Below are 25,108 nucleotides of genomic sequence, written 5' to 3'. Positions count from 1 at the left end.
CCACGCTGAAGGCCTCAGCCACCACCAGAGGCGCCTCAGGGTGGCCCTGGCACCTTCCCTGAGCAGCGGGATGGCAGTGAGGCCTTCCTTCCCGAGCACAGGTGGGTGCTTGTGCTCCACACAAAGGGTCCCGTGAGCAGGACCATGGGCTCTGCCCACCCTGCCGGGCCCCAAAGCCACAGGCAACCCATGGCTGGCTCTGCTGTTCCTCACTGGGGGTCTGGGGGGCCCTGGGAGCTTCCTTGTGATGGGGCCTGTCTCCATCTCTGTAAATCCAACGAGTTGGATGACAAATCTGTCATTTCGGGCAACACACTCCCCTGAGGAAAGGGCCTTGCAGGAGGGCAGAGCAGCTTGCTGGGCACGGCAGGGAGTGGAGAAGGGGAGGGAGCGCGGAGCAGGAGCAGCTTCCTGCCTCTGGGTGGGGACAGCGATCCCCACTGGGGACTGGCAGAGCCCCATGCTCTCTGTCCACCCTGGATGGGTGGCACCTGGGGGAAGGTACAGGGCCTGCAGGAGCCCCCGTGTGCCAGCCCTCCCCTGCCAGCATCCCATCTCCCAGGAGGCCCCCGGGGCAGGTAAGTGCCAGGCCCCCCTCAGCTCACCGTTGTCCTTCCCCTTGACGAACGCCTCCCACTCCCGGAACCACTGCATGCTGATGCAGTAGATGACGCCCGGCGACTCCTCGGCCTGGAAGGCCTTGTTCAGCTGGGCAGGTGGGCAAGGACGGGAGGGGACAGAGGGCAGGTCAGCCTCTATTTACCTTCAGCAAGGATTTCCCAAATGCCCCCGCCCCAGGCCCTCACCCAAGAGTCTTACAAAAACACCAGATGCTCAAGGTGAAAAATCAGAACCCCCAGACAAGCTCAAACAAAATGAACACACCCATCGCTCAGAGAGGACAGTGGCAACATTTTGTGGGTCTCTTCAATAACTGTTTGACCCAACTGAGACCACAAGGGAGATGCTACTTTTTGAGAGGGAGTCTCACTCTGTCACCCAGGCTGGAGTGCAATGGCACGATCTCGGCTCACTGTAACCTCTGCCTCCCAGGTTCAAGCGATTCTCCCACCTCAGCCTCTTTTGAGTAGCTAGGACTACAGGTGCGCGCCACCACCTGGCTACTTTTGTATTTTTAGTAGAGATGGGGTTTCACTATGTTGGCCAGGCTGGTCTTGAACTCCTGACCTCAGGTGATCTGCCCACATCGGCCTCTCAAAAGTGCTGGGATTACAGGCGTGAACCACTGCACCTGGCCTGGCAGATGCTAATTTTCCCCGGTTGAATAGAATGTGCCTATCTGCTCAGAGAGGCAGCTCTCCTTCTGACAGGAGCATTTTCTTTTTCTTTTTTCTTTTCTTTTTTGAGATGGGGCTCTGTGCCCAGGCAGGAGTGCAGTGGCACAATCATGGTTCACTGCAGCCTTGACCTCCTGGGCTCAAGTGATCCTCCCACCTCAGCCTCCTGAGTAGGTTGGACCACAAGTGCACACCACTATGCCCAGCCCTGACAGTATCTTTTTTGTTTTTGTTTTGAGACAGGGTCTCTATTGCCCAGGCTGGGGTGCAGTGGCACGATCACAGCTCACTGCAGCTTCAACCTCCCAGGCTTAGGTGATCCTCCCACCTCACTCAGCCCTCCAGGTAGCGGGGACTACAGGTACACACCACCGTGCCCAGGTAATTTTTGTATTTTTGGTAGAGATGGGGTTTCGCCATGTTGGCCAGGTTGGTCTTGAACTCCCGGGCTCAAGTGATCCACCTGCCTCGGCCTCCCAAAGTGCTGGGATCACAGGCATAAGCCACTGTGCCCAGGCAGCAGAATCACTTCCTAATGGCCACAAAGCACGGGCGTCCCTCAGTGTCTCTCGCCGGGCCTTCCCTGTGAGTGGAGCGCGTCCTAACCCTGTTAGAAGTAGTGTGGCAGGGAGGGAGTGTGCCAGGAGCCTCACCTGCACTCAGCTCTTTCACAGAAGTCTGAATGACTGGAGGTCATTTTGGTTGTCACTAGCACTAGTGAGTAGAGGCCAAGGATGCTGCTAAACATCCTACAATGCATAGGATGGCCCCACAGTAAAGAATGATTCAGCCCAAAATAACACAGCCAAGGCTGAGAACGGGATCTATCTACTGGTTCTTTAAGCTCAACAGCACCCGGGCGATGAGCCTTCACTTACTCAAGCCAACCCTCTCACCAGGAAAAGTCCTCCTAGACACCTCGCCATCGAGTCCCCCGCAGAAGACTCCTTTCCTTTCTTTTTTTTTTTTTTTCTTGAGACAGAGTCTCACTCTGTTGCCCAGGCTGGAGTGCAATGGCACAATCTGAGCTCACTGAAACTTCCGTCTCCCATGTACAAGCGATTCTCCTGCCTCAGCCTCCCGAGTAGCTGGGATTACAGGCACCCGCCACCATGCCCGGCTAATTTTTGTATTTTTAGTAGAGATGGGGTTTCGCCATGTTAGCCAGGCTGGTCTCAAACTCCTGACCTCGAGTGATCTGTCCGCCTCAGCCTCCCAAAGTGCTGGGATTACAGGTGTGAACCACCGTGCCCAGCCTCAAAAGACTCCTTTCAAACTTGCTCAGGGACTACACAGGGCTCTTCTGTCCCCAAGTCCCCAAGTGCCCCAGGCAGAGGCTGGCACAGCCGCCCCCGTGCTGCCTTGCCACATGCACCTTGATGAAGGTGTCGATCTCGATCCTCCTGCGCTTGGCCAACGCCTCGATCTCCACCTGGCAGATGGAGCACACGTACAGGTGGTTGACGGCGGGGCCACCCCCGAATCTGTGCTCAGGGTGGGAGGGAGAGAGAAACATGGCCTGAGGGGGGCACCAGTGAGGGGAGAGTGATCACTGCCTTCCACTTCCCCCTCAAGCCATCAGTGCCCCCTCAGCGCTGTCACAGGCCTGCACGCGCCTCTGTGTGAGCACCATGGAGCCTGCAAGGGAGCAGCACGCCCACAGTCCCCAAGAGGCCTTGTTTCAAGGCTGAGGACCAGATGAGCCAACACACTCAGTTGTGCTTCAGCCAGTTTCCTGTCCCTTGTGACTGGAAGGATCCAAGTGGATTCCCACAAACGACACGTGTCATTCTCCATGAGACAAGTGAAGGCGGCTCTGTGCTGCCGAGTGGAGGCCAGCGTGTGGTGAGGGGTCCTGGCGGCATTCCTTCCCTGTCCTCCCTTCTTTTCCTGCCCAGCTGGGCCCTGGACGGGACAGAGACTAGCTGGCCTCCCGGGCTCTTACCTGTTGTACAGGTGCTCCCAGACGTTCTGGGGCAGGATAACCACCAGGTCGTCGATGTAGTGGTATTTGTGGGGCGGGATGCCTGGGAAGAAGGTACAGGGAGTGAAGCTGTGGCTCGGCACACCTGCCCACCCTGCTCTCCCACCACAGGGGGGCGCCTCACCTCCGTGGGAGCAGAGGAAGGTCTGGTTGGTGATGGGTCCTGGCTCTGCGAAGGTGTTGAACTTGTTGAGCCACTCGCGGGACACGTAGAACCGCAGCAGGCTGGGCTCCCGCATGGCGGCCAGGGACACCACCTGCTGCCGCTCCCGCACGGCCTCCTCGCTGCTCTTCCTGCGGGGTGAGGAGGGGGCGAGAAGCTGTGCCTGACGGCTGCCACCTCCAGACACATGCAGAGCCCTCATCCCAGTGCACCTGGGGCTACCGGCCCTGTCCACCTCCTGGGTTCCTCAGGGGTCCTGGACATGTGAGCAGCGCCCCTGTGCACCAGCCAGGGCCCTGGAGAAGGCTCCAAGCTGCCTTCCTGCATTCCCCACAGCAGCCAGAGAGCTCTTTCTTAATCCAAGTCCTTACTTCCCTGGTTCAAAACCCTTCCAGGCACTGTCTCTTACATACACCCAGAAGGCCCATGGGTCCCAGGGGACGGGGGTGGTGAGGTTCCTCCACCAGGCCCGGCCCGGCACCCACCTGTAGAAGAGGACGTAGCCCTCGGCGTTCTGCACCACCGTCTCATGGACTTCTGTGACGTACTGGTCGTCGAATTCGTACCACTGCCCATTGATCACATTCTGGCAGTAGGCGATGTAGTGCCCACCTGCGGCAGAGTAGACGGGTCACAGGGATCCTAGCGGATGGGGGCAGCAGGGGAGGGGACATGACTCACTGCCTGCCGTGCCGTGGTGGCAGATGACCGAGAGAAGGTCGTAGGTGGTGATCTGGGATGTGCACTCCTTGGCAAGAAAGGGGCGCAGGTCGAGCCCCTCGAGGGGGAAGGAGACGTGGCTGTTGATCTTGAATGAGTACATCACCTCGTGCCGAAAGCGCTTCAGGTGAATGCACAGGATCTGTGGGGACAGAGAGCGCGCCGGTCACCTAGGAAGAAATGACGCGGATGCTCGCAGGCCTGCTCCCGGGCCCAGAACAGCTGATGGGATCATGAAAGCTGACTCCATTGGAACAAATCCAAGAGTTCCACGTGGTCCAGACTGGGCTCACTCTAAGTCACACAGATCATTCCCAGCTCCACGGCTGAGAACTGGACCCCGAGAGCTGCACTGAGCCATCAAGTTTACCAGTTCTGTCGGCACTGCCTTTGAGAAGCCACAAAGCCTCCCCAAACCAACACAGCCCCATCCTGGGCCCCCTCTGCTGGGGCCCTCTCCTCTTTGCTACAGCCACACGTGCCTTCGTTGGTGCGGACAAGCCTGCTCCTGCACTGGGGTTTTGTCTGTTCCTTCTGTGCCTTCCATCCACGACGCTGACACCAGCCTACAACCTCCAGGCCTCACTCAGACATCACTCCTCAGAAAGGCCCCTGGCAACAGCCCCGGCTGGGCCAGCTCTCCTCCCACAACTCTGTAGCCGGCAGGAGCCATAGCTGCCTCAGTGGGGGTGGTGCCTCAGCATCCTACACACCTGCCTCCCACTGGGCCCTCACACAACACGTTAGACAACAAATGTGCTGAGGCCACCGAGAGAGAGCACCAAGTCACAGTCGGAAAAATGTGCCCCCTGCCAACCCTTCCCAGAGGTTTCTCAGCCAAAGCTATGGAGTCTCCGTGGCCCATGCAGCACAGAAGTGCCCGAGAAGTGGAGCAGGGTCAGCCCCCGCGTGGTGTGTGCTGGTGTGCACCCGGGGACAGCTGAGAAGGAGGCTGCCAAGGCCACCGGCTCACCTCGGGCAACCGCAGGACTCTGCAGTACTTCACTCCATTCCGCAGCCTGGGGAGGAAGCACAAGCCAGCTTCAGTGTCCGGCATCAGGCCGGGGAGCAGCCCTCCACCCGGCTCTCTTCTGGGAAGGCAGGATTGTGGGGGGCTCTCTGCGGAAACCCAAGGGGAATATGTAGGGCACAGAAACGGGCAGTTAAGGAAAAGGCCAGGGAAGGCTCACTTACTTCTTACACCGCTCACAGCTGTACATGTTGTCACCTAGGGCAGTAAAACAAAGGGTCAGAGGTTAGCGAACATGGGAAATGGGGGAGCAAAAAAAGTGACTATAATGATTTCTGCTTAAGAAATAAAACCTGGCCGGGCACAGTGGCTCATGCCTGTAATCCCAGCACTTTGGGAAGCCGAGGCAGGCGGATCGCCTGAGGTCAGGAGTTCGAGGCCAGCCTGGCCAACATGGCAAAACCCCGTCTCCACTAAAAATACAAAAATTAGCTGGACGTGGTGGTGCATGCCTGTAATCCCAGCTACTCAGGAGGCTGAGGCAGGAGAATCGCTCGAACTGGGGCTGGGGGTAGAGGTTGCAGTGAGCCAAGATTGTGCCACTGCACTTCAGCCTAGGCGACAGAGTGAAATTCCATCTCAAAAAAAATAAAAAAAAGAAAAAGAAATAAAACCTGAGAGGTACTGGAGGGAGGGAAGGCCCTGGCTGGGCCCCACAGACAGAATCCATACAAGGGAGAAATGGATATATTTGACCCCAGAAATACTTCGACATCTGTAAGACACCACCAAAAGCAAAATTAAAAGGCAAAAGGCAAAATGGAGGTGGAGGGGGAAGTGTAACATTAATTACAGAAAATGTATTTGAAACAATTTTTTTGAGATAGGGTCTTGCTATGTTGCCCAGGCTGGTCCTGAACTCCTAGGTTCAGGGGACCCTCAGCCTCTGGAGTAGCTGGGGTCACAGGTACACGCCACCCTGACGGGCTTAAAATCTTAATGTATAGTTTCCCCCTCCATGCACACTGAAAATTAAGTCAAAATGGGATCAAAGACCTCAATATAAGACCTAAAACTATAACACTTTTAGGAGAAAAGTAGGAAAAAAGTTTTATGACATTGGATCTGGCAATGATTTCTGAAACACAACACCAAAGGTGCAGGCAACCAAAGCAAAAGACACAAACCACAGAATGAAACGCACCATACAGGATGGGAGGACAGGGTTACAAGTCACACATCTGGACAAACAAAGAACTCCTATAATTAATAAGGCTGGCGCCGTGGCTCACCGCCTGTAATCCCAGCACTCTGGGAAGCCAAGGCAGCAAATCATTTGAGGTCAGGAGTTCAAGATCAGCCTGGCCAACACGACGAAACCCCATCTCTACTAAAAATACAAAAATTAGCCAGGTGTGGTGGCATATGCCTGTAATCCCAGCTACTCGGGAGGCTGAGATGGGAGGATTGCTTGCACCCAGGAGGCGGAGGCTGCAGTGAGCCAAGATCACGCCATGGTACTCCAGCCTGGGTGACAGAGTGAGACTGTTGCAAGAAAAAAAAGAATCCCATAACCAGCAACAAAAATCAAAATAGGCAAAGGACTCACATAGATGTTTTTCCAAAGACTTACAAATAGCCAACAAGCACATGAAAAGACACTTCACATCACTATCATTAGGAAATGCAAATCAAAACCACAACGAGGCCAGGTGCAGTGGCTCACACCTGTAATCCCAACACTTTGGGAGGCCAAGGCGGGCGGATCACCTGAGGTCAGGAGTTGGAGATCAGCCTGGCCAACATGGTGAAACCCCGTTCTACTAAAAACACAAAAATTAGTTGGGCATGGTGGCATGTGCCTGTAATCCCAGCTACTCGGGAGGCTGAGGCAGAAGAATCGCTTAAACCTAGGAGGTGGAGGTTGCAGTGAGCCAAGATCATGCCACTGCACTCTAGCCTGGGCGTGAAGAGCGAGACTCCGTCTCAAAACAAAACAAAACAAAAAAACCCACAATGAGATACCACCTCATACCCACGAGGTTGACTCCCATCAAAAAAGTAAACAGAAAATGAGTGTGGGCGAGGATGTGGAGAAACTGGAACTCTTGTGTGTCACTGGTGGGAACGTGAAATGGGGTGGCCACTGTGGAACCTAGTACGGTGGCTCCTCAAGAAATTAAAAATAGGCATAGACCCAAAGGGATGAAAGAAGAGAGGTGTGCACACCCATGGTCAGAGCAACATTCCGCACAATAGCTAACAGGGAAGTGGCCCGAGTGTCCACTGATGGATGAACGAAGAAGCAGAATGGCCCCAGCCATCCACACAATGGAACAATAAATAACCAGCCTACAAAAGGCAGGGCATTCTGACACACGCTGCAACATGGATGAACCCTAAGGACGTTATGCTCAGTAAAAGCCATCAGTCACAAGATGGCAAATACTGTATAATTCCACTTATATGAGGCCCTTTAGAGCAGTCAAATTCACAGACTTGAATGTGGAGGTTGCCAGGGGCTGGGAGGTGGGAGTAGGGAGCTGTTTCTCGGATACTGAGTTTCAGGTTTGCAAGATGGAGAAGTTCTGGAGGTGAATGAGGAGGATGGCTGTGCGACCATGTGTATGTATTTCATACTACTCAGCTGGGCACTTTCTGTTAAAAATAGCATTTGAGATGGTTATGGTGGTAAAGTTTACATTTTGTGTATTTTACCACAATTGAAAATTGGAGGAAAAAAAAAAAGAGACAGAGAGAGAGTTTTCCCAAAGGTTTAGATGCCAAATAGCCAACAGAGAAAAAGGGCAAGGACAGGAATGGGCAACGTTTAAATAAATACAAAGAGCCAGTATATTTAACAAGAAATGTAGAAACTCATCAGTAATCAAGGAAATGAAAAATTAACACACAATATCATTTTTGCTCACCAAATTGGTAAAAATAAAAATAAGTAAACACCCAAGAGCTGCAAGATGGTAGGGTTGGGAGATCACGTGGCCCCGGCCCAGCCTGGCTGGCAGTGGGGGTGGGAATCTTGGAAGTGGGGTTCAACCTTGGAAGCCAAGTCTAGCCTGGCCGTGCATCCCACAAGCCCTGGGCTGCATGCTGGCCTGCTGGGGTCTGCACACCGCTGTTCTGACAACCCTCCACCTCCCCAACCCTTGCCAGCCAGGTCACTCACCCTTCAGCTCATCAGCGGCGAAGAAGGCAGCAAGGCAGTCTTCCAGGGTGACGACAGGCCCCCAAAACCAGCTAGGGGTACAGGATACCACAAACCTACAGACAGAAAAGGAGTGCTGGGTGCTGCCAGGGCCTGGGCAAGAACAGGAGCTGAAGGGATTCTGGCTGAGGTCTGTCAGGCCTGAGCCACAGAAGGACCCCGAAGGCCCAGAGTGGCAGCCAGGCACAGTGGGTCGGGGCAGAGGCCTGGAGCCAGACCCCTCCGTGTCCTGGGTCAAGTGGCATCACTCTCCCCAGGCCTGGCCTCCTTCATCTGTGTTGCGGCCATGATCATGCTGCCCCCTCCCTGGGGCCGTGCGGGTCTCTGGCCTCAGGCGGGAGAGGCAGCCCTGGGAAAGCTGCTGCCCCCTGCCCACAAGGCCTGTGTCCTGCTGCTGCCCTCCCTTCAACCTGCCACGTGGTCACCTCCCTGCTGTCACTGCCCTCCAGCTCCAAGGGACCATCCAATCCTGTCCACTCCAAAGTAGCCAAGAAATCCCCTGCTTATTAAGCCAACTCCTCCGCAGCCCCCAGATCCTCCCAGGACCTCCCTGGTTCCCCAAATGCGTGGACTTCACTATGTAGTGTCTCCCGCCCAGGAAAACCAGGACAAGGCCCAGCCCGTGTCGTCCGGTAGTGGCAAGGTGGGCGCACCGTCGGATGTACTCCACAATGAAGGCCAGCCAGCCCTGGGCGGCATAGCTGTCCCCACAGGCGCCTGGCTTGGCTGGCACATTCTGGTAGATGGCTGAGTGGAGCTTGGCCAGGTCCTCCTTGCCAGGAATGGGCAGCGATAGGTCCTGGAACGTCTCCACTGTGGTGGACACCTGTGGGGTTAAACGTTAGTCTGCTGCCCGTCCTCTGGCAATATCTGCACCCCAAATCCCAACCAGCAGGTGAGGGGCAGAGGGCCTGCTCCCCGGGCCACAGACACGGGATCCACACAGGCAGGGCCCTCCCCTGGAGAAAAGCAGGGAGCACCCATGGAGAGCCCACCCTGCACCCAGTTAGGGCAAGAGCTGCTGAGGCCGCTGGCAGCCTGGCCCAGCTCCCCCCATCCCTGGGGGCACCCACCCGGTCACAGGTGAGACACTGCACGAGGCTGAGGATAGAGCCGTCAAAGATGTCTGAGATGACGCTGCGGTAGCGCTGCTCCTTCCGCCTCCGGCTGCCGGCACTCAATACCTGGGCTGGGGACATAGCACAGGACTAGCCCAGCCTCCACCTGCCTGGCCAGGGCGAGGTGCGGGCCCTGGGGCTTCCTTTGACAGGATGTGGAGTGACATATGCGAGTCATGTGACTGGGCAAGCAATTCACCATCTCGCGCCTCTGTGTCATCCTCTGCAAAACGTGGCTCCCACACTGGTGTCTCAGGGGTGTACCTGAGAGGAGCCCACAGCCCAGCCCTCCGCCACATGGGACCATGAGAAAGGCAGTCACGGGTGCAAGTCTGCACTCCCAGCCCCAAGTTGACCCGCCCTCCCCTGTGCCCCCCGAACCTTTCTTGAGCACATACGACGGTGCCATCCTCACGGGGCTTGCACGAGGGGGACTGCTAGACAGCTTCGCATGGCCCTCATGGTGGTGGACAGGGCTGCAGGGGCGAGAGGAGCTGCGTAGGTGGGCATCGTTGTCCGGCTCTGGGGGCAGAGAGGGCACCATGCTGGGCCAGGGCAGCCAGGCCGGCTCCGTGAGTGGGCAGGAAGATGACCTGCCAGCCCCTCCTAAAGGGACGAAGGCCTGACCCCAATGTGTCTCATCTGTCACGTGCCCACTCCTGGCCCCAGCACACAGGCCGGAGCAGAGCTGTCCATTTCACTTCCGGCGGAAGGCTCAAGGCTCTGGGAGAGGGCTCTGAATTGGGCTCCAGCGTTATGAGCTAGGGGACCCTGGGCACATCACTGACCCCCGCCGAGGCTGACTTCCCCACTGTCATTCGGGTCTAGTGAAAAACCCATCCCCTGGGGGCCACTGCAGGTTGGCGCTCAGCACCCAGTAGGTACTGGGCCACAGGCTGAGGTTCCTCCCGCAGCCCCCAGCCAGCTGATACCTGGTGTCCGGCAGGGGCTGGCGGACCGTGGTGATGGGGGCTGGGCCTCCACAGGCTGGTCGTCAAGGGCAGCCATGGTGGTGTCCACATCAGCATCCTCGTCCACTTGCTCCGAGTTTGTGCGCTGCTGGCCCCAGGAGAACTTGCGGTCCTTCATCCGCTCCTTCTCAGAGATGGCTCTGCCTGCCTCATCTGGGATCAGCAGCTCCGTCTCGGCCTGCGAGCTGCCCCCGCCACGCCCCTGCCCGTCACCCTCACCCCGGTCACTGCTCGAGTCGCAGGACAAGAACTCATCTTCTGATGGGCTCCGGTCACCCTCCCGTTTCTCATCTGTGTCACTCGAGTCTGAGTCCCGAGCCTCTGTCAGCGCCACCGTGGCCACCACTGGCTCCTTGAGCTCCTCGTGTAGCTGGTCCATCAAGCAGCGAAGGAACTCTTGGGTGTCCTAGAACCAGGGGCTGCATCAACAGGGTTCTCCTGGAGGCAGGAGGAACCAGCCTCCAGCGCCCTGTGGCTGATGAGAGCACCAGCCTCCATCTGGGAGGGCCTCATGGGCGACCCCTGCAGAGGAGTGGCTCACCCCCACAGCGGCCTCCCAGGGCAGTCTGTCCTAACCCCATTCTTCTGAGGATGACAGTGAGGACTGGAGAGGCTAAAGGACTCCTACCAGGACACACAGCTATAAAGTGGCAGAGCCAGGTATGCACCTGGGTCCATGCAACTCCCCGGCTCTGGCTCTGAATCGCCTGCCTCTGCTGCAAGCTCAGTACGGGAGGGACAGGGAGGCAGGACCACATTGAGCCCCAGCCACCTTTCTCTCTACAGAAGAGGCCAGTGGAGGTGGGCAGGGAGGTGGAGGAAGGATGAGGAAGTGTGATGCCAAAAGGGAGGGCTCACCTGAGTCCTGCCCCAAGCCACGCCACCCACAGGCCAGGCCGTCTGCGTGCTCCACCCTTCCTTTGGCTCCCCCTGGCTCCCTCAGTCCCTATGCCAGCCCCCATGTCCCTCACTGCCTGCTCTCACCTTCCCACAGACCTGGGCATGACTCAGACTAAGCTGCCCCTGCAGGCTGCCTGGGTTTCAAATCCCAGCAATGACCACTTTGTCCTGACCACTCTGTGACTGGGCCACCAGCACAGCAAGAAGTCAAGGCAGCAGGGGCTTAGGCAGAGGCGCCCAGTGAGCCCCACTGAGATCTGCGTGCTCATACAGGAGGTGCACTGGGAGGTCAGAACATGGTGGCAGAAGCAGACTCCAGCAGCTGCGGGGGTGCTCGGGTGGTGCTGGGCATTGGAGGACTTGGGTTCCAAGCCCAAATCAGCCCCAGCAGTCCCTGGCCTGGATGTTAGAAGTAGCCCGCAGCCCAGGCTCTGATCCCCAGGAGGCAGGGGTCACGAAGCAGTCAGAGCCAGCCCTCATGTCACACATCTAGAAAGAGGAACCCGGCTCTCTCCACTCACACTCAGGGAAGGGAGGGATCGGGAGTGACTCCCCAAGTGTCAGACTCAGATCAGATGAATGAACCACCGGGTTCTGTTGCATCAGGGAGGGGACACGTGTCCTGTGGCAGGCACAATCAAAGGCCCTTTCAAGAAGAGGCTTTCAATCTGCCATCTAGTTCTCTTTCTGGTTCTTCCTTTCAACAAAAGTACTATGTGTTCCTTGCCAAAATCTCAATCCATGCAGAAGCACGAAAGCGTCTTTTGGCCCTTTAGAGGCACCTGCAGCTGCGTCTACAGTTCGGCCTCAGAAGCATCCCCGCATTATGTCCTAGAACCAGAGAAAGGAATGCTTCTGCTGGAGTTCAGATGGAGTCCTGCAGCAGTGCATGGCCCTCCGTAACGGCATCCTGACCCAGAGCTGAGAGCCCGTAGGGCGCCTTGCACAGAGTCGGGGCAGCGCTGTGCTGAGGGATGGGCTCAGGTAGGCCTGAATGCCATCTCTGCCAGGATGTGCTGTGTGACCTGGGTGAGTGGTAGAACCTCTCTGAGCCTCAGCATTTTACCTGTAACATGGGGGTGACAACAGTGCCCACTTCGTGAGAGTTCTATGAGGACTAAGTTGTGACCACTTAAATGGTGCACAGTGAATTTTAGTCATTGTGGATGTTATCACTCCCCAAAAGAGAGGTGTCCAGGCAGTGCTGAGCTGCTCAAGCAGGAGCCACAGGCCCGGCAGCCCTCATCCTGGGACAGGACAGCAGGCAGCAGGTAAAGGAGGGTGGACGGTGTCCTCACATGACTGCCACTCCATCCATGGCGCTCATTCAGGCATCACAAGAGGCGACCCAGCCTGGTCCAGCTCTGCCTGCAGGCCTGGCATGAAAGCCCAGGCCGGGGGCCATCTGGGGCAGGAGGCTGGAGGGCAGGAGCCATCAGCCCAGGGCTGAGGCGTACACATGGCTGCACTCTGTCTTGGTCTCATTATTTTATCAAATAGAAAAATGTGGTTGGTTTCAAAGGGGTTCTCTAGATTAAAAAATAAAAATTCTTAATCAAAATTTTTATTTTAGTAAAAGTGAAATTTCGCCTGTGGTTTGGGGAAGTGAAACCCTGTGCCATTTTGAGTGCAATGCAGAGGGGCACAGCACAGGCCCCGAAGCAAGGTTGCCCAGGTTCAAATCTCCCCTCTGCTGGGTGCAGTGGCTCATGCCTATCATCACAGCACTCTGGGAGCCTGAGGTGGGACGACTGCTTGAGCCCGGGAGGTCACGGCTGCGGTAAGCCATGACTGTCCCACTGCACTCTAGCCTGGATGACAGAGTGAGACCCTGTACCCACCTCGCTAAAAGAAAGAATTCCCCTCCACCATTTACTAGCTGTGTGGCCTGTGCAAGTGGCTCAGCCCCCTGAACCTCAGTCTGCCCATCTGTGAAGTGGGGTTAAATGTCAGCAGGTTGCTGGGAGGCGCCACTGTCCTCACATGTGTGAAGGGCTTAGGAATGAGAGCCTGGTCCCTGAGACCTGCCAACCAGTGCTCAGCTGCCATTGCGATTTTCCACTCTGGTTTTGGCGTCAAAGTCAGGCCTGGTGGGTCATGGCCTTGAGTGTCCCCTGGGCAGCTCAGATGGCTTACCTGCTGGGCATAGCCTCGGAACATTGGGTTGACCAACTTGATCCCATGAGACAGACTGGTGGGGACCACGTAGCTTGGCCTGTAGGAAGCCCAAACCCATTAGTCCAGGTAGTCTGCCTTGAGCTGCTCATTCCCGAGAGAAGCAGGCAGCCAGCCAGTCAGGCTGTATCAGAGTGAGGCGTTTCCTGACATATGGGGAGGGGCCTACTCAGCCAGGAGCCCCAAGAGGCTCACACATCTCTACAGACAAGAAGAAAATGTCAAGTCATAGCTGCCTCAATTAAGCAAAGAGCTCAAATAAAATGGCATCATTTCCTGCTGGCGCACAACAAACTCACCTAAACATGATTTGTTTTTGTTCTGAAACACTTACTGTGGTTTTCTCATTTCAAAAGACATGTTCATTATTGACAAATCTAAAATTTCAGAAAAGTACAGGAGAAAAACACCACCACTAATGGCACCAGATACTTACCATTAGATTTCTGGATTTTTCTGTGAAACTACAGATGCATATACAAAACTACATACAGATATACACTTAAACTTGGCTTCTTACACAGCGGAATTATACTGTACCACGCTGGTTTTCTTGTGTTTTTGTTTTTTGTTTTGTTTTGAGACAGTCTTGCTCTGTTTCCCAGGCTGCAATGCAGCGGCGCGATCTTGGTTCGCTGCAACCTCCGCCTCCCGGGTTCAAGTGATTCTCCTGTCTCAGCCTCCCAAAGTGCGGGGACTACAGGTGTGCGCCACCATGCCCAGCTAATTTTTGTATTTTTAGTAGAGACGGGGTTTCACCATATTGGCCAGGCTGGTCTCGAACTCCTGAACTTGTGATCCACCCGCCTCGGCCTCCCAAAGTGCTGGGATTACAGGAGTGAGCCACTGCACCCGGACTTTTTTTTTTTTTTTTGAGACACGGTCTCACTCTGTCGCCCAGGCTGAAGTGCAATGGCATGATCAAGGCTCACTGCAGCCTGCCTCAACCTCCTGGGCTCAAGCAATCCTCCCACCTCAGCCTCCTGAGTAGCTGGGACCACAAGTGCAAACACCACGCTTGGCTAATTTTGTAGTTTTTGTAGAGACGGGGTCTTGCTGTGTTGTCCAGGCTGGTCTCAAACTCCCAGGCTCAAATGATTCTCTTGCCTTGGCCTCTCAAAGTGTTGGATTTACAGGTGTCAGTGACTGCGTCTGGCCCCACGCTGGTTTTTAATCTGGTTCTACATGTAATACATATTTCTCCCATGCTGGGTTTTTTTGTTGTTGTTTTTGTTTTTGTTTGAGACGGAGTCTGGCTCTGTTGCCAGGTTGGACTGCAGTGGCGCAATCTTGGCTCACTGCCACCTCCGCCTCCTGGGTTCAAGTGATTCTGCTGCCTCAGCCTCCCGAGTAGCTGGGACTACAGGTGCGTACCACCATGCCCAGCTAATTTTTGCATTTTTATTAGACACGGAGTTTCACCATGTTGGCCAGGATGGTCTCAATCTCTTGACCTCGTGATCCGCCTGCCTCAGCCTCTCAAAGTGCTGGGATTACAGGCGTGAGCCACTGCGCCTGGCCCTACGCTGGTTTTTCATCTGCTTCTACACATAATACATATTTCTATGTGCTCATTTTAAATTATTCCCAACTTTGACTTTTCCTGGAGAAATAGATCTAATCACAGACTCTGGTCTTTAAATTCATTTCATACTGTGCCAGAAGCTCCATCCAGTCTGTGGCCCCCTGCCCCACACCTCCTCCACACGCAGCTGTGGCTGAGGCCGGGTCACCATGTCTCTTGGCAAAGACATCTACCCAGTGGCTGCTGGCTAGGGTCAACAGCAGGTCAAATTCTAGCTCACCTTTTGCAGGTTCTATGACCTTGAGTAAGATACTTAAAGTTCTCTGCATCTCAGTTTCCCTATTTGTAAAACAGGATTGGATGCAATTTCCACCCTGCAGGCTTGCTACAAGCATTACCTGGGACAAAATGAGGCAAGTCCTCGCTGGGGGCTGAATCCATAGGAAGAGCTCAATCATGGGTGCTGACAGGAAACCCCAGTCCCCACACACCGCCCGAGGCTAGGGATGCAGCTGCTCACCGTTTCTTGTGCCAGACCTCAGAGACCAGCTTCTGGTAGCTCTTGCACAGGGCTGGCTTTTTGTCTGTGCGCACCAGGCCTCCACACTCCAGGAAGAACTGAGTCAGCGGTGGGCTGGGTGCAAGGGAGAGAGCGAGCCAGGTCAGGAAAGCAAACAAGGCAGGTGGCACGGTTTAGAAAGGGCTGCGTAGCGGGGAGCCCTGAGTGCTCGCGCAGGGAGCACAGTGACCCTGGACCCAGAAACGCCTAAAGGTGACTAGAAGGCTCCTACCAGTTACGAGAAAATTGTATCCCCCAAAATTCATCTGTGAAGCCCTAATCCCCAGTACCTGAGAGTGTGACCATATCTAGAGACAGCGTATTTTTATTTTATTTTATCTCATCTTATCTTATTTTATTATTATTTTTATTATTTTGAAACAGAGTCTCACTCTGTTGCCCAGGCTGGAGTGCAGTGGTGCAGTCTTGGTTCACCGCAGCCTCTGCCTCCTGGGTTCAAGTGCTTCTCCTGCCTTAGCCACCCAAGTAGCTGGGATTACAGGCGCATGCCACCACACCTGGCTAATTTTTTTGTATTTTTAGTAGAGACGGGGTTTCACCATGTTGGCCAGGCTGATCTTGAAATCCTGACCTCAGGTGATCCACTTGCCTTGGCCTCCCAAAGTGCTGGGATTACAGGCGTAAGCCACCGTGCCCAGCCAAGACAGGGCCTTTATAGAGGTTATTAAAGTTAAAACGGACTAGGTGCAGTCAATTTTTTTTTTTTTGAGATGGAGGCTTGCTCTGTCACCCAGGCTGGAGTGCAATGGCACGATCTCAGCTCACTGCAACCTCCGCCTCCTGGGTACAAGCAATTCTTCTGCCTCAGCCTCCCCAGTACCTGGGATTACAGGTGCGTGCCACCAAGTCCAGCTAATTTTTTGTATTTTTAGTAGAGACAGGGTTTCACCGTGTTAGCCAGGATGGTCTTGATCTCCTGACCTCGTGATCCACCTGCCTCGGCCTACCAAAGTGCTGGGATTACAGGCGTGAGCCACCGCGCCCGGCCTGGGTGCGGTCAATTATTAACAATAATTGACCTGCATCCTGCTACCTGAGGATAGTTACTAGGAACATTTTGGGACATAGTCTCCCAGACTTTTCTACACATTTGTACCCATTCCCTCTCTCCTTCCTGCATCTCTAATCTCCACTGGGTAGGAGAAGCATGTCAGACACAGGAGACATCCTTGGCCTCATGGAGCTGATAGCCTTTCCTTAATGGAAAATCGCGTTTCTCTCGTAAAATGAGATTTTACCTTACAATGCTTTATAACCTCCTTTTTCCCCCACTCACCAGATTCTGAAACCTGTTTTGTTTCAATGCATGCTGTCTTGTGCCATTTTTCCTGCACTTGCTGCAAGGGCTATCAGAATTTATACTCCCTTGCAGATGGGCCTTTAAATCGTTTCCAATAAACAATAGAGCGGTGAGCCTCCTTGCATGTACAACTTCCCCAGCATCTCTGGTTATCTCCTCAGGATACATTTCGACTGGGGAGATTGCTGGGTCAAAGGGCACGCATGTTTTTAGGAATTTTGCTGCTGTGCATCCTATACATGTGTTTGTGGGCAACAGGCTGGGAGCTGCTACTGCTGCTGTTTCTGGGGCTTTGCCAGGGACAGCTCTCGGCCCTTGGACAAAGTGTCGACCTACCAATTGGACAGGGCCTGCAGGGCAGCGTTCATGTAGCAGGAGTTCCCGAGGTTCTTCATGCCCGTGAGGCCTGGGAAATAAACACAAGGGGGAGGAGCAGGTGAGCGCCCTGCCCTGCTGAGGAGACCTTGCAAGTCACATCTGGCACAAAGCTGTGGCTCTCAACTGCCCAGGACCCAAGAAGAGGACATGGTGGAAGTGTTCCACCCCAGGGATCTTCCCAGTAAATTAACAAGGTTCCTGCTCACAACAGCTGTGGTTACCTGAGTGTTTTAAACAGACGAATTCCTTTGCCCCTCCGCCCAGCCAGGCCCACTGTCCAGACCATACAGCAGAGGGGCCGGCCTGCCCAGGGTCACCCAGCTGGGAGAGGCGACAAGATAGCCGGCTCCCCAGAACCTTAGCTAGGCCAGCCAGCTTCTGAAGGGAAGCCACCATGCTATGCAGCTTATCCGTCACCCTATCCTTCCTTGTCCATATAGCAGGTGCAAATAAAGACCAAAACTCTGGCGGTTTCTAGCCTCCAGGTGAGGCCCCCAGCCCAGTCCATCAGCTTCCCCTGCTGTGGGGGCCATTACCTCGAGGTTTCAGGTCATCGTCCTCTGACTCCGACTCTCCTTCATCAGCCACAGCAATAGGAACAGCTTTCAGAGGGTGGGAGGGTGGCGGGGAGTCCTGTGTTAAAGACCCCAAGTGAGGAAAACAGGGAACAGAGGGGCTGGAGTCAGAGGCCCAGGTGTCTCCCAAGGGCTGGAAATCCAGCCCCACTGCCTGGAAGCCCCCACTGGGCTGAGCCAGTCCATCTGAGCAGAAGGCACTGTAAAAAGAGAGAGATTTGGTGGCCTTGCCCTGGGAACTCCTTGATTTGTTTGTGCCTGTGTTTTTTAGAGATGGGGTCTTGCTTTGTCACCCAGGCTGGAGTGCAGTGGCACAATCAGAGCTCACTGCTGACTCCAACTTCTGGGCTCGAGCGGTCCTCCCACCTCACCCTTCTCAGTAGTTGAGACTATAGGTGCATGCCACAGCACCCAGCTAACCTTTTTTTTTTTTTTTTTGAGACGGAGTCTTGCTCTGTCACCCGGGCTGGAGTGCAAGCTCCGCCTCCCGGGTTTACGCCATTCTCCTGCCTCAGCCTCCCGAGTAGCTGGGACTACAGGCGCCCGCCACCTCGCCCTGCTAGTTTTTTTTTTTTGTATTTTTTTAGTAGAGACGGGGTTTCACCATGTTAGCCAGGATGGTCTCGATCTCCTGACCTCGTGATCCACCCGCCTCGGCCTCCCAAAGTGCTGGGATTACAGGCTTGAGCCACCGCACCCGGCCCCTGCTAACCTTTTTATATATAGTCCAGGCTGGTCTCAAATTCCTGGGCTCCAGCGATCCTCCCAAAGTGTTAGGATAACATGAGCCACCATGCCCAGCTGTTGACTTGTACTTTTTTATTGACAATAATAAAAAATATTTTATTTATAATAAATTTGGGAAAAATAGAAACATAAATAAACATGCAACCCCATTTTCCTGAGAGAACTACTGTTAATAGTCTGTATGTATATTATATAGACTTATTTTTAAGAGATAGTCTTGCTCTGTCACCCAGGCTGGAGTGCAGTAGCTCATTGCAACCTTGAACTGGGCTCAAGTGATCCTCCCACCTCAGCCTCCCAAGTAGCTGGAACTACAGGCATGCGCTACCATGCCTGACTAATTTTATTTTTTGTTGAGACGGGGTCTCACTCTGCTGCCCAGGCTGGTCTCAAACTCCTGGGTTCAAGCGATCCTCCTGCCTTGGCCCAGCAAAGGGCTGAGATCACAGGCGTGAGCCACGGCGCCCAGCCTATATTATATAGACTTTTAACTGTTAATACACATGCACAACAAAAACAAGATATTGCATATACTGTTTTATAGCCTTTTCTATAAAAATTCATAAACATCTATCAAGTTCACAAATGCATTCAATAAGCACTTATCAAGCCCTATCATGTGACTGTCTGAACAGAAGAAGAGGCCCGGTGCGGTGGCTCCTGCCTGTAATCACAGCACTTCGGGAGGCCAAGGCAGGTGGATTACTTGAGGTCAGGAGTTTAAGACCAGCCTGGTCAACATGGCGAAACCCTGACTCTACTAAAAATATGAAAATTAGTCAGGCGTGGTGGCGGGCGCCTGTAATCCTAGCTACTCAGGAAGTTGAGGCAGGAAATCAGTTGAACCCAGGAGGCAGAGGTTGCAGTGAGCTGAGATTGCACCACTGCACTCCAGCCTGGGCAACAGAGCAAGACTCGGTCTCAAAAAATTAAATTAAAATAAAATAAAATAAATGGAGGAGACAGCCATGCAATGCCACACACACGTCCTGGCTTCTCCTCTAGCAGGCAGCTCTGCCATCCAGGATTACTGACCATTCCCTGAGCACAGGCCTGGGGCTGGGCCCTCCAGGTCATGGGCTTGCTGACCCGCCATCTCTAAGGTTGCACGGCACACACTGTTGATCAAAGGACCATTCTCTGGTTGACATTACCTAGGTGGTTTCTGGGCATTTCCCATGGAGAAGTGTGCTGTAGCAACTACCTGGAATTCCCTTAGGAATGGTTTCAGATCTGGGATGGCCAGAGGCCATCTGTGACCTCGTCAACCCTCTCCATAAGGTCTGGGTCTACACTCACCTCATGGCCCTGAGCCCACCCCAACACTTACACTCTGCACAGCCACCCCGTGGTCTCCGAGCTCCTCAAGGGAGGCCCTACTCTCAGTCACTTCTGCACCCTCATGGCCTCACACATGCCTCGGCACAGAGTTGGGCTCAGTGAGCATGTGCTGATGTGAGCTCCTCAAAGTCACCTGAAAACATACTGACCCAGGAACACACACCTCTGGGACCTACTGACCCGTGCTCCACGGATGCTCAGGTCACACTGCCTCATCCTCAACACAGTGTTGCCAACAACCAAACAGAGCCCACCACACAGGTTACCTGTTCAGAGAACTTGGAGGAGGAGCCTGGCAGAGGGGCTGCCAGCCGCTGCTCCAGGAACACCTCCTTCTCACAGGCGTAACACCACAGCCGGAATGTGGTCAGGTTCACGGTCAAGTTGTGCTTTTTTGCCTAGAGGGTGATATCCAAAACGAGGTCCAAGGTATTCTGGCCTAACAAGTGCCCCAACCTGTGATGGCTACTCTGCTCCCCAGCCTCTCAGTAAGAGGTCCTGTCAGGACAGAGACCGGAAGCTCAAATTTTGCTTACCCCCCGGGTCAGGACCCTGAGGGCTGCTGCTTATCAAATGGTGCAGGTGCAAAATGTTTTTACCTGCATCCTCCCTTCTTTGCAGGAGCCATGCTAGGATGACACCATTTATTGCCCCAGCCATTTAGGCCCAGAGCAGGAAGGTGGAGCTGGGGTTTGAACCCCCGGCCATCTAACTGTAGGGCCCATACTCTCAGCCACCACACTCACCTGTGCATGAATGGTGCTGTGGTCAGCGAAGGATTCTCCACAGCCAACATAGGGGCAGGAGACCTGGGAACAGAGGGGAGGAGAGTGGACTGGAGCTTGCCAAAAGGATGGTGTCAACACAGTGTCTCTGGTTCCATCCTAAAGTCAGTGGCCCCACCTCTCCTGAACAGGGACTACAAGGGACCGAGGCTCCGCCATCTCAAAGGAACACAGGTCTGTAGGTCCGTACACCTGAAATTCTGTTGGGCAGTGATGGACGGTAAACACTGTCCCTGCCCTCTGAGTGAGACAAGCAGTATGCCCTGGGCTGCTGCTCTCCAGCAAGAAGCCCAGGTGGGGTCCCGGCTGGGGCCTGGCTGCTCAGGACCCAGACCCTCCACCTCCAAGAACACCCCATGTGAAGTGGGGTCAGTTATTGGGACCTATGTTTTTGGTGGGCATCCTAGACCTCACAGCCATTTTCTAATGGGGGATGCTGAATGGGGACCAGGTGCTTGAAACAAGGGGCACAGATAGTGGGAGCCCAGTATGGACCCAGTACCCCATAGCAGGGCCCGCATGCCCCTGATGCTGCTGCCTTGAAAGGGCCCTCGCACTCTCCTATCCCAAATCTACCAAGGCCCACTCAGTGCCTCCACTGTGAGCCTCCGTGCCAGCCAGTAGCCAATGGCCAATGCCACACTCCTACAGGAGTGCCTGCTGTCACTGCCACCTGTGATCAGCAGGGCCTTCTAGGAAAATGATGGAATCATTTTGATTTTTATCACGTGGCTGACTCAGAAAGCACGTGCCATTTTCTGCATCAGGCTCCCACATCTGTCTAAGGGGACTGTGACTCCTATGAGGTAGTACCACGTCCTGCACTTGTAACAGCCCAGGAGATAACATCTGGCCCTTCTTGCTTCCCCCGGATACACAGTTCTTGCTGTCTACTTTGTGCTGAGTGACAGGGCTGAGCAGAAGAGGCCAGAATTCCACTGGGGGCCCCTGCGCTTCTGCAAAGACTGACTGGCTATCTTCACTCGCTGCTGCTGTCTTTGTTGTTTTTACTTGTGGGTTTTTTTTTTTTTAAAGAAATTTTAAGTAACAGTCATTTTTAGTATGACTATAAAAATACATGCTTGGAAACATTTTTTAAACACTACAGACAAAAAAAAGAAAATTATCCATAATTCTACCACTCGGGGAAAACTGTCATGTTTTCATACCTCTACTTTTACTCTTTTTAGTAACCAGTAATCATCCAAACCCTTCCAGCTTCTCCCGGACACCGTCTCCTGGCTAGTCACAGGCATCCGTCTCATCCAGTTCTACCCTAACCCCATGAGGCGGGGACAGTTGTCAGTTGTCAGTGTTGCAGCCTCTTTCTTATAGACGGGTAATGAGGGGTCAGAGAAAAAATGAGACTGGCCCAGGGAGAGACGCTGCTGAGCAGCAGTGCCAGGCCTCAAAGCCAAGACACCCACGTCGACTCACACATACGCACGCCAAGCTAGAATTCTGTCCTATGAAGAAGGGAGCCTTCAGTCCAGAGCCTTCTCCAACCTATTTTTTTCTCCTGTCATTTTTAATTGCTGCCAGAATGGCCAGCCCAGGATTTGCTGACTCTGGAGCCCTGCGCCCCTGTGCCCCTGCCCAAGGTTTCTGGCAGTGCCCACCAGGGATGGAAGTTCCCAGCCCAGAGTCTAGCCCACTGCACCAGCCTGTGCAGTGCTGACAACAGGTGGAAGCAGTTCCATGCCCCCGATGGCCACAAGGGTCTTTTACCTGGAGACAGGCCCAAAGGTTTGGTCCGGTGACTCCACATGACTGACAGGTTCCCTGTGTGGGTTGAGAGGAGAGAGAAAGAGTAGGTGTGAGGAGCCCGTTGGGGGGCTGAGCGCTGGGGCTGGTCCCGCCTGGAGGGCCCCACCTGGCTGACATGCACTTAGAAGGTTTCAGCTTCAAGCCCCTGGCCCCAGAAAGGCCTTTGCCAGACAACCTGTCCAAATTAGGCTGCCAGGGGAGCACTTTATACTTTACTGTTTGAATTCTATCCTGTGCCTGTAAAAACATTTTCAAACCAACATTTTATGATTTTAGTGTCTATAACGTAATCTTGGAAAATAAAATCATGTAAGAGACTCATTAACATGCTCTCTTACCACCCTTCTACTCTTCCTTTCTTGCACTGAATTATTTCAGCCTTTCTACCCATTAGACAAGGGCTCCATGAAAGAGGGATGGTCTGTTTTGCCTACCCCTGGGAGTTCACAAGGCCCGGTATAAATGAAGAGTTTACTAGACCTGGCAAACCCCAGGAAATGCCCAGGTTTCTGGTGGTCTGGGCGTCAGAGGCTGCTCTGTGTCTATCGGTATCCTTTCTCTCCTCCTTGCTTTAATAATGGGATGCATGGATTTTAGCTGAGCACACAACTAGCCTGCTGCAGACGATGTTTCCCAACTTCCACCATGATCACATGGGCTCAGTTCTAGTCAATGAGAAGACAGCAAAAACCATGTGTGCCATTTTTGCGCTGTATGCTACCCTTGCTCTTTCTCCTCTTACCATTGGCTGGAATGTGGATGTAATGGCAGGAGCTGAAGCAACCACCTTGGACTCAGGAAGAGAGCCACATGTTAAGAATGGCAGAGCCAACCTACCAGTCCTCCCTACCTGTGGTCTGCTCCGTGAGAGAAAGGAAACTTCTATCTCATTTACGCCACTCTATTTTAGGGACTCTTTATTACAGCAACTTAATTTGTGACCCAAATAACTGCATCTGTGCATTTCTAGAACAGCAATTCCCAGCCGAGGCCCTACAACACCTGTCGTGCTTCCATCAGTTGTGAGAGGAACTCTGAGTGTTGGTCTTCAACAGCAGCTATAGTATCAGGCTCCACCACAGTGGGAGCAGACCTTTGGAAAGGACAATCCAAGTCTCCAGCTGAGTTCTTTTTTTTTTTTTTTGAGATGGAGTCTTGCTCTGTCTCCCAAGCTGAAGCACAGTGGCGAGATACAACCTCTTCTTCCCAGGTTCAAGTGATTCTCCTGCCTCAGCCTCCCAAGTAGCTGGGATTACAGGTGCCCGTCACCACACCTGGCTAATTTTTGTATTTGTAGTAGAGACAGGGTTTCATCATTTTGGCCAGGCTGGTCTCAAACTCCTGACCTTAGGTAATCCACCCACCTTGGCCTCCCAAAGGGCTGGGATTATAGGCATGAGCCACCGCACCTGGCCTCCAGCTGACTTCCCAGGCTGGAGTGCAGTGGCGCGATCTCGGCTCACTGCAAGCTCCGCCTCCTGGGTTCACACCATTCTCCTGCCTCAGCCTCCCGAGTAGCTGGGACTATAGGCCCCCGCCACCTCACCTGGCTAATTTTTTGTATTTTTAGTAGAAACGGGGTTTCACCGTGTTAGCCAGGATGGTCTCGATCTCCTGACCTCGTGATCTGCCTGCCTTGGCCTCCTAAAGTGCTGGGATTACAGGTGTGAGCCACCATGCCCAGCCTGCTGAGTTTTTTACACACTAATTACAGAATCCTTTCCAGTCTCTGTAGCAGGGCCCAGCAACATCCCCCTTTTGCTGAAGTCACAACCTTGCCACAGAGCAAGGTCAGCAGGTGAAGCCAATGAGCCTGGACAGCAGGTAAAGCCAATGAGCCTGGAGCCCAGTGCAGCAAGGCCACAAAGCTCCCACCAAGAAAGCCTGGTTTCCCCCAGGGTGGCCATGGCAGCTCCCAGGCCTCCATGGCCTCCTTCTCATTCTCACACTACACCCGGATTCCAGCCATGTTTGTAAAAAGCCTGAACATGGGGTTGAAGTGAAGCAGCTCGTCCCATACCATGAAGCTGAGATCTGCATTCTGTGGTTTAGGGTCTCTCATGGAGGATGCTGTGGGTGCCAGGAGATCAGTCTGCTTAGCAGACTCAAAGCCGCAGCCCCAAACCTTCCTGAATTTGTCATCTCTCTTGTGATTTTTTGACTTCACAATTCACCCTCCTCTTCCCAGGTTTTTTTTTCCATTTCAGTTATTTGATTTATAAAAGTATCATACGCTTGCTATAACAATTCAGATGACATCTATATGTTGTGTATGATACGAAATATTTCCCTCTGTACATTCTTCTTACACAAAACATGTATGCCTAGATCTTGAGGGGGTGATTTTTAGTAAAAATAAGATCACACAGTACACATTTATCTATAATGTGCCTGTGTCTCCTTTGAGGGTCACTCAAGTCTGTACATGAAGACTGCATCTCCTCTGTGATAACTGCACACTCTGGACACACCATAACTGATTCACCCATTCCCTTTCTGAGGATTATTCAAGTGCCACCAGTTTTTCCCTTTTACAAATAATGCTCAATAAATACTGCTGTATCATATATTTATAACTGGTGATTACA

The 25,108-nt window shown here is 53.7% G+C and overlaps 1 protein-coding gene across 4 annotated transcripts in view; it reads right to left on the bottom strand.

The window, feature by feature from the left end:
• Positions 1-25,108, bottom strand: part of USP20 (ubiquitin specific peptidase 20) — a 46,465-nt gene that overhangs the window by 2,785 nt on the left and 18,572 nt on the right. For 3 of the 4 annotated variants that reach the window (XM_003911196.4, XM_009188031.4, XM_021927132.2), the window contains exons 4-23: positions 22,482-22,535; positions 20,715-20,777; positions 20,235-20,366; positions 17,842-17,938; positions 17,264-17,333; positions 15,568-15,681; positions 13,484-13,562; positions 10,409-10,853; positions 9,858-9,998; positions 9,432-9,547; positions 9,012-9,184; positions 8,320-8,414; positions 5,360-5,393; positions 5,139-5,184; positions 4,127-4,307; positions 3,931-4,057; positions 3,407-3,576; positions 3,244-3,325; positions 2,674-2,782; positions 606-708 (exon numbers count right to left, since the gene is read on the bottom strand). In XM_003911196.4, the coding sequence (XP_003911245.2) occupies positions 606-708; positions 2,674-2,782; positions 3,244-3,325; positions 3,407-3,576; positions 3,931-4,057; positions 4,127-4,307; positions 5,139-5,184; positions 5,360-5,393; positions 8,320-8,414; positions 9,012-9,184; positions 9,432-9,547; positions 9,858-9,998; positions 10,409-10,853; positions 13,484-13,562; positions 15,568-15,681; positions 17,264-17,333; positions 17,842-17,938; positions 20,235-20,366; positions 20,715-20,777; positions 22,482-22,535 (2,431 nt within the window). The remainder of the gene's footprint in view (positions 1-605; positions 709-2,673; positions 2,783-3,243; positions 3,326-3,406; positions 3,577-3,930; positions 4,058-4,126; positions 4,308-5,138; positions 5,185-5,359; positions 5,394-8,319; positions 8,415-9,011; positions 9,185-9,431; positions 9,548-9,857; positions 9,999-10,408; positions 10,854-13,483; positions 13,563-15,567; positions 15,682-17,263; positions 17,334-17,841; positions 17,939-20,234; positions 20,367-20,714; positions 20,778-22,481; positions 22,536-25,108) is intronic. The other variant, XR_002517423.2, reaches the window with a different exon arrangement.

Source organism: Papio anubis, chromosome 13 (genome assembly GCF_008728515.1).
Source record: "Papio anubis isolate 15944 chromosome 13, Panubis1.0, whole genome shotgun sequence".
In the NCBI taxonomy this organism is placed as follows: Eukaryota; Metazoa; Chordata; class Mammalia; order Primates; family Cercopithecidae; genus Papio; species Papio anubis.
This window is presented reverse-complemented; position numbering and strand designations above follow the sequence as displayed.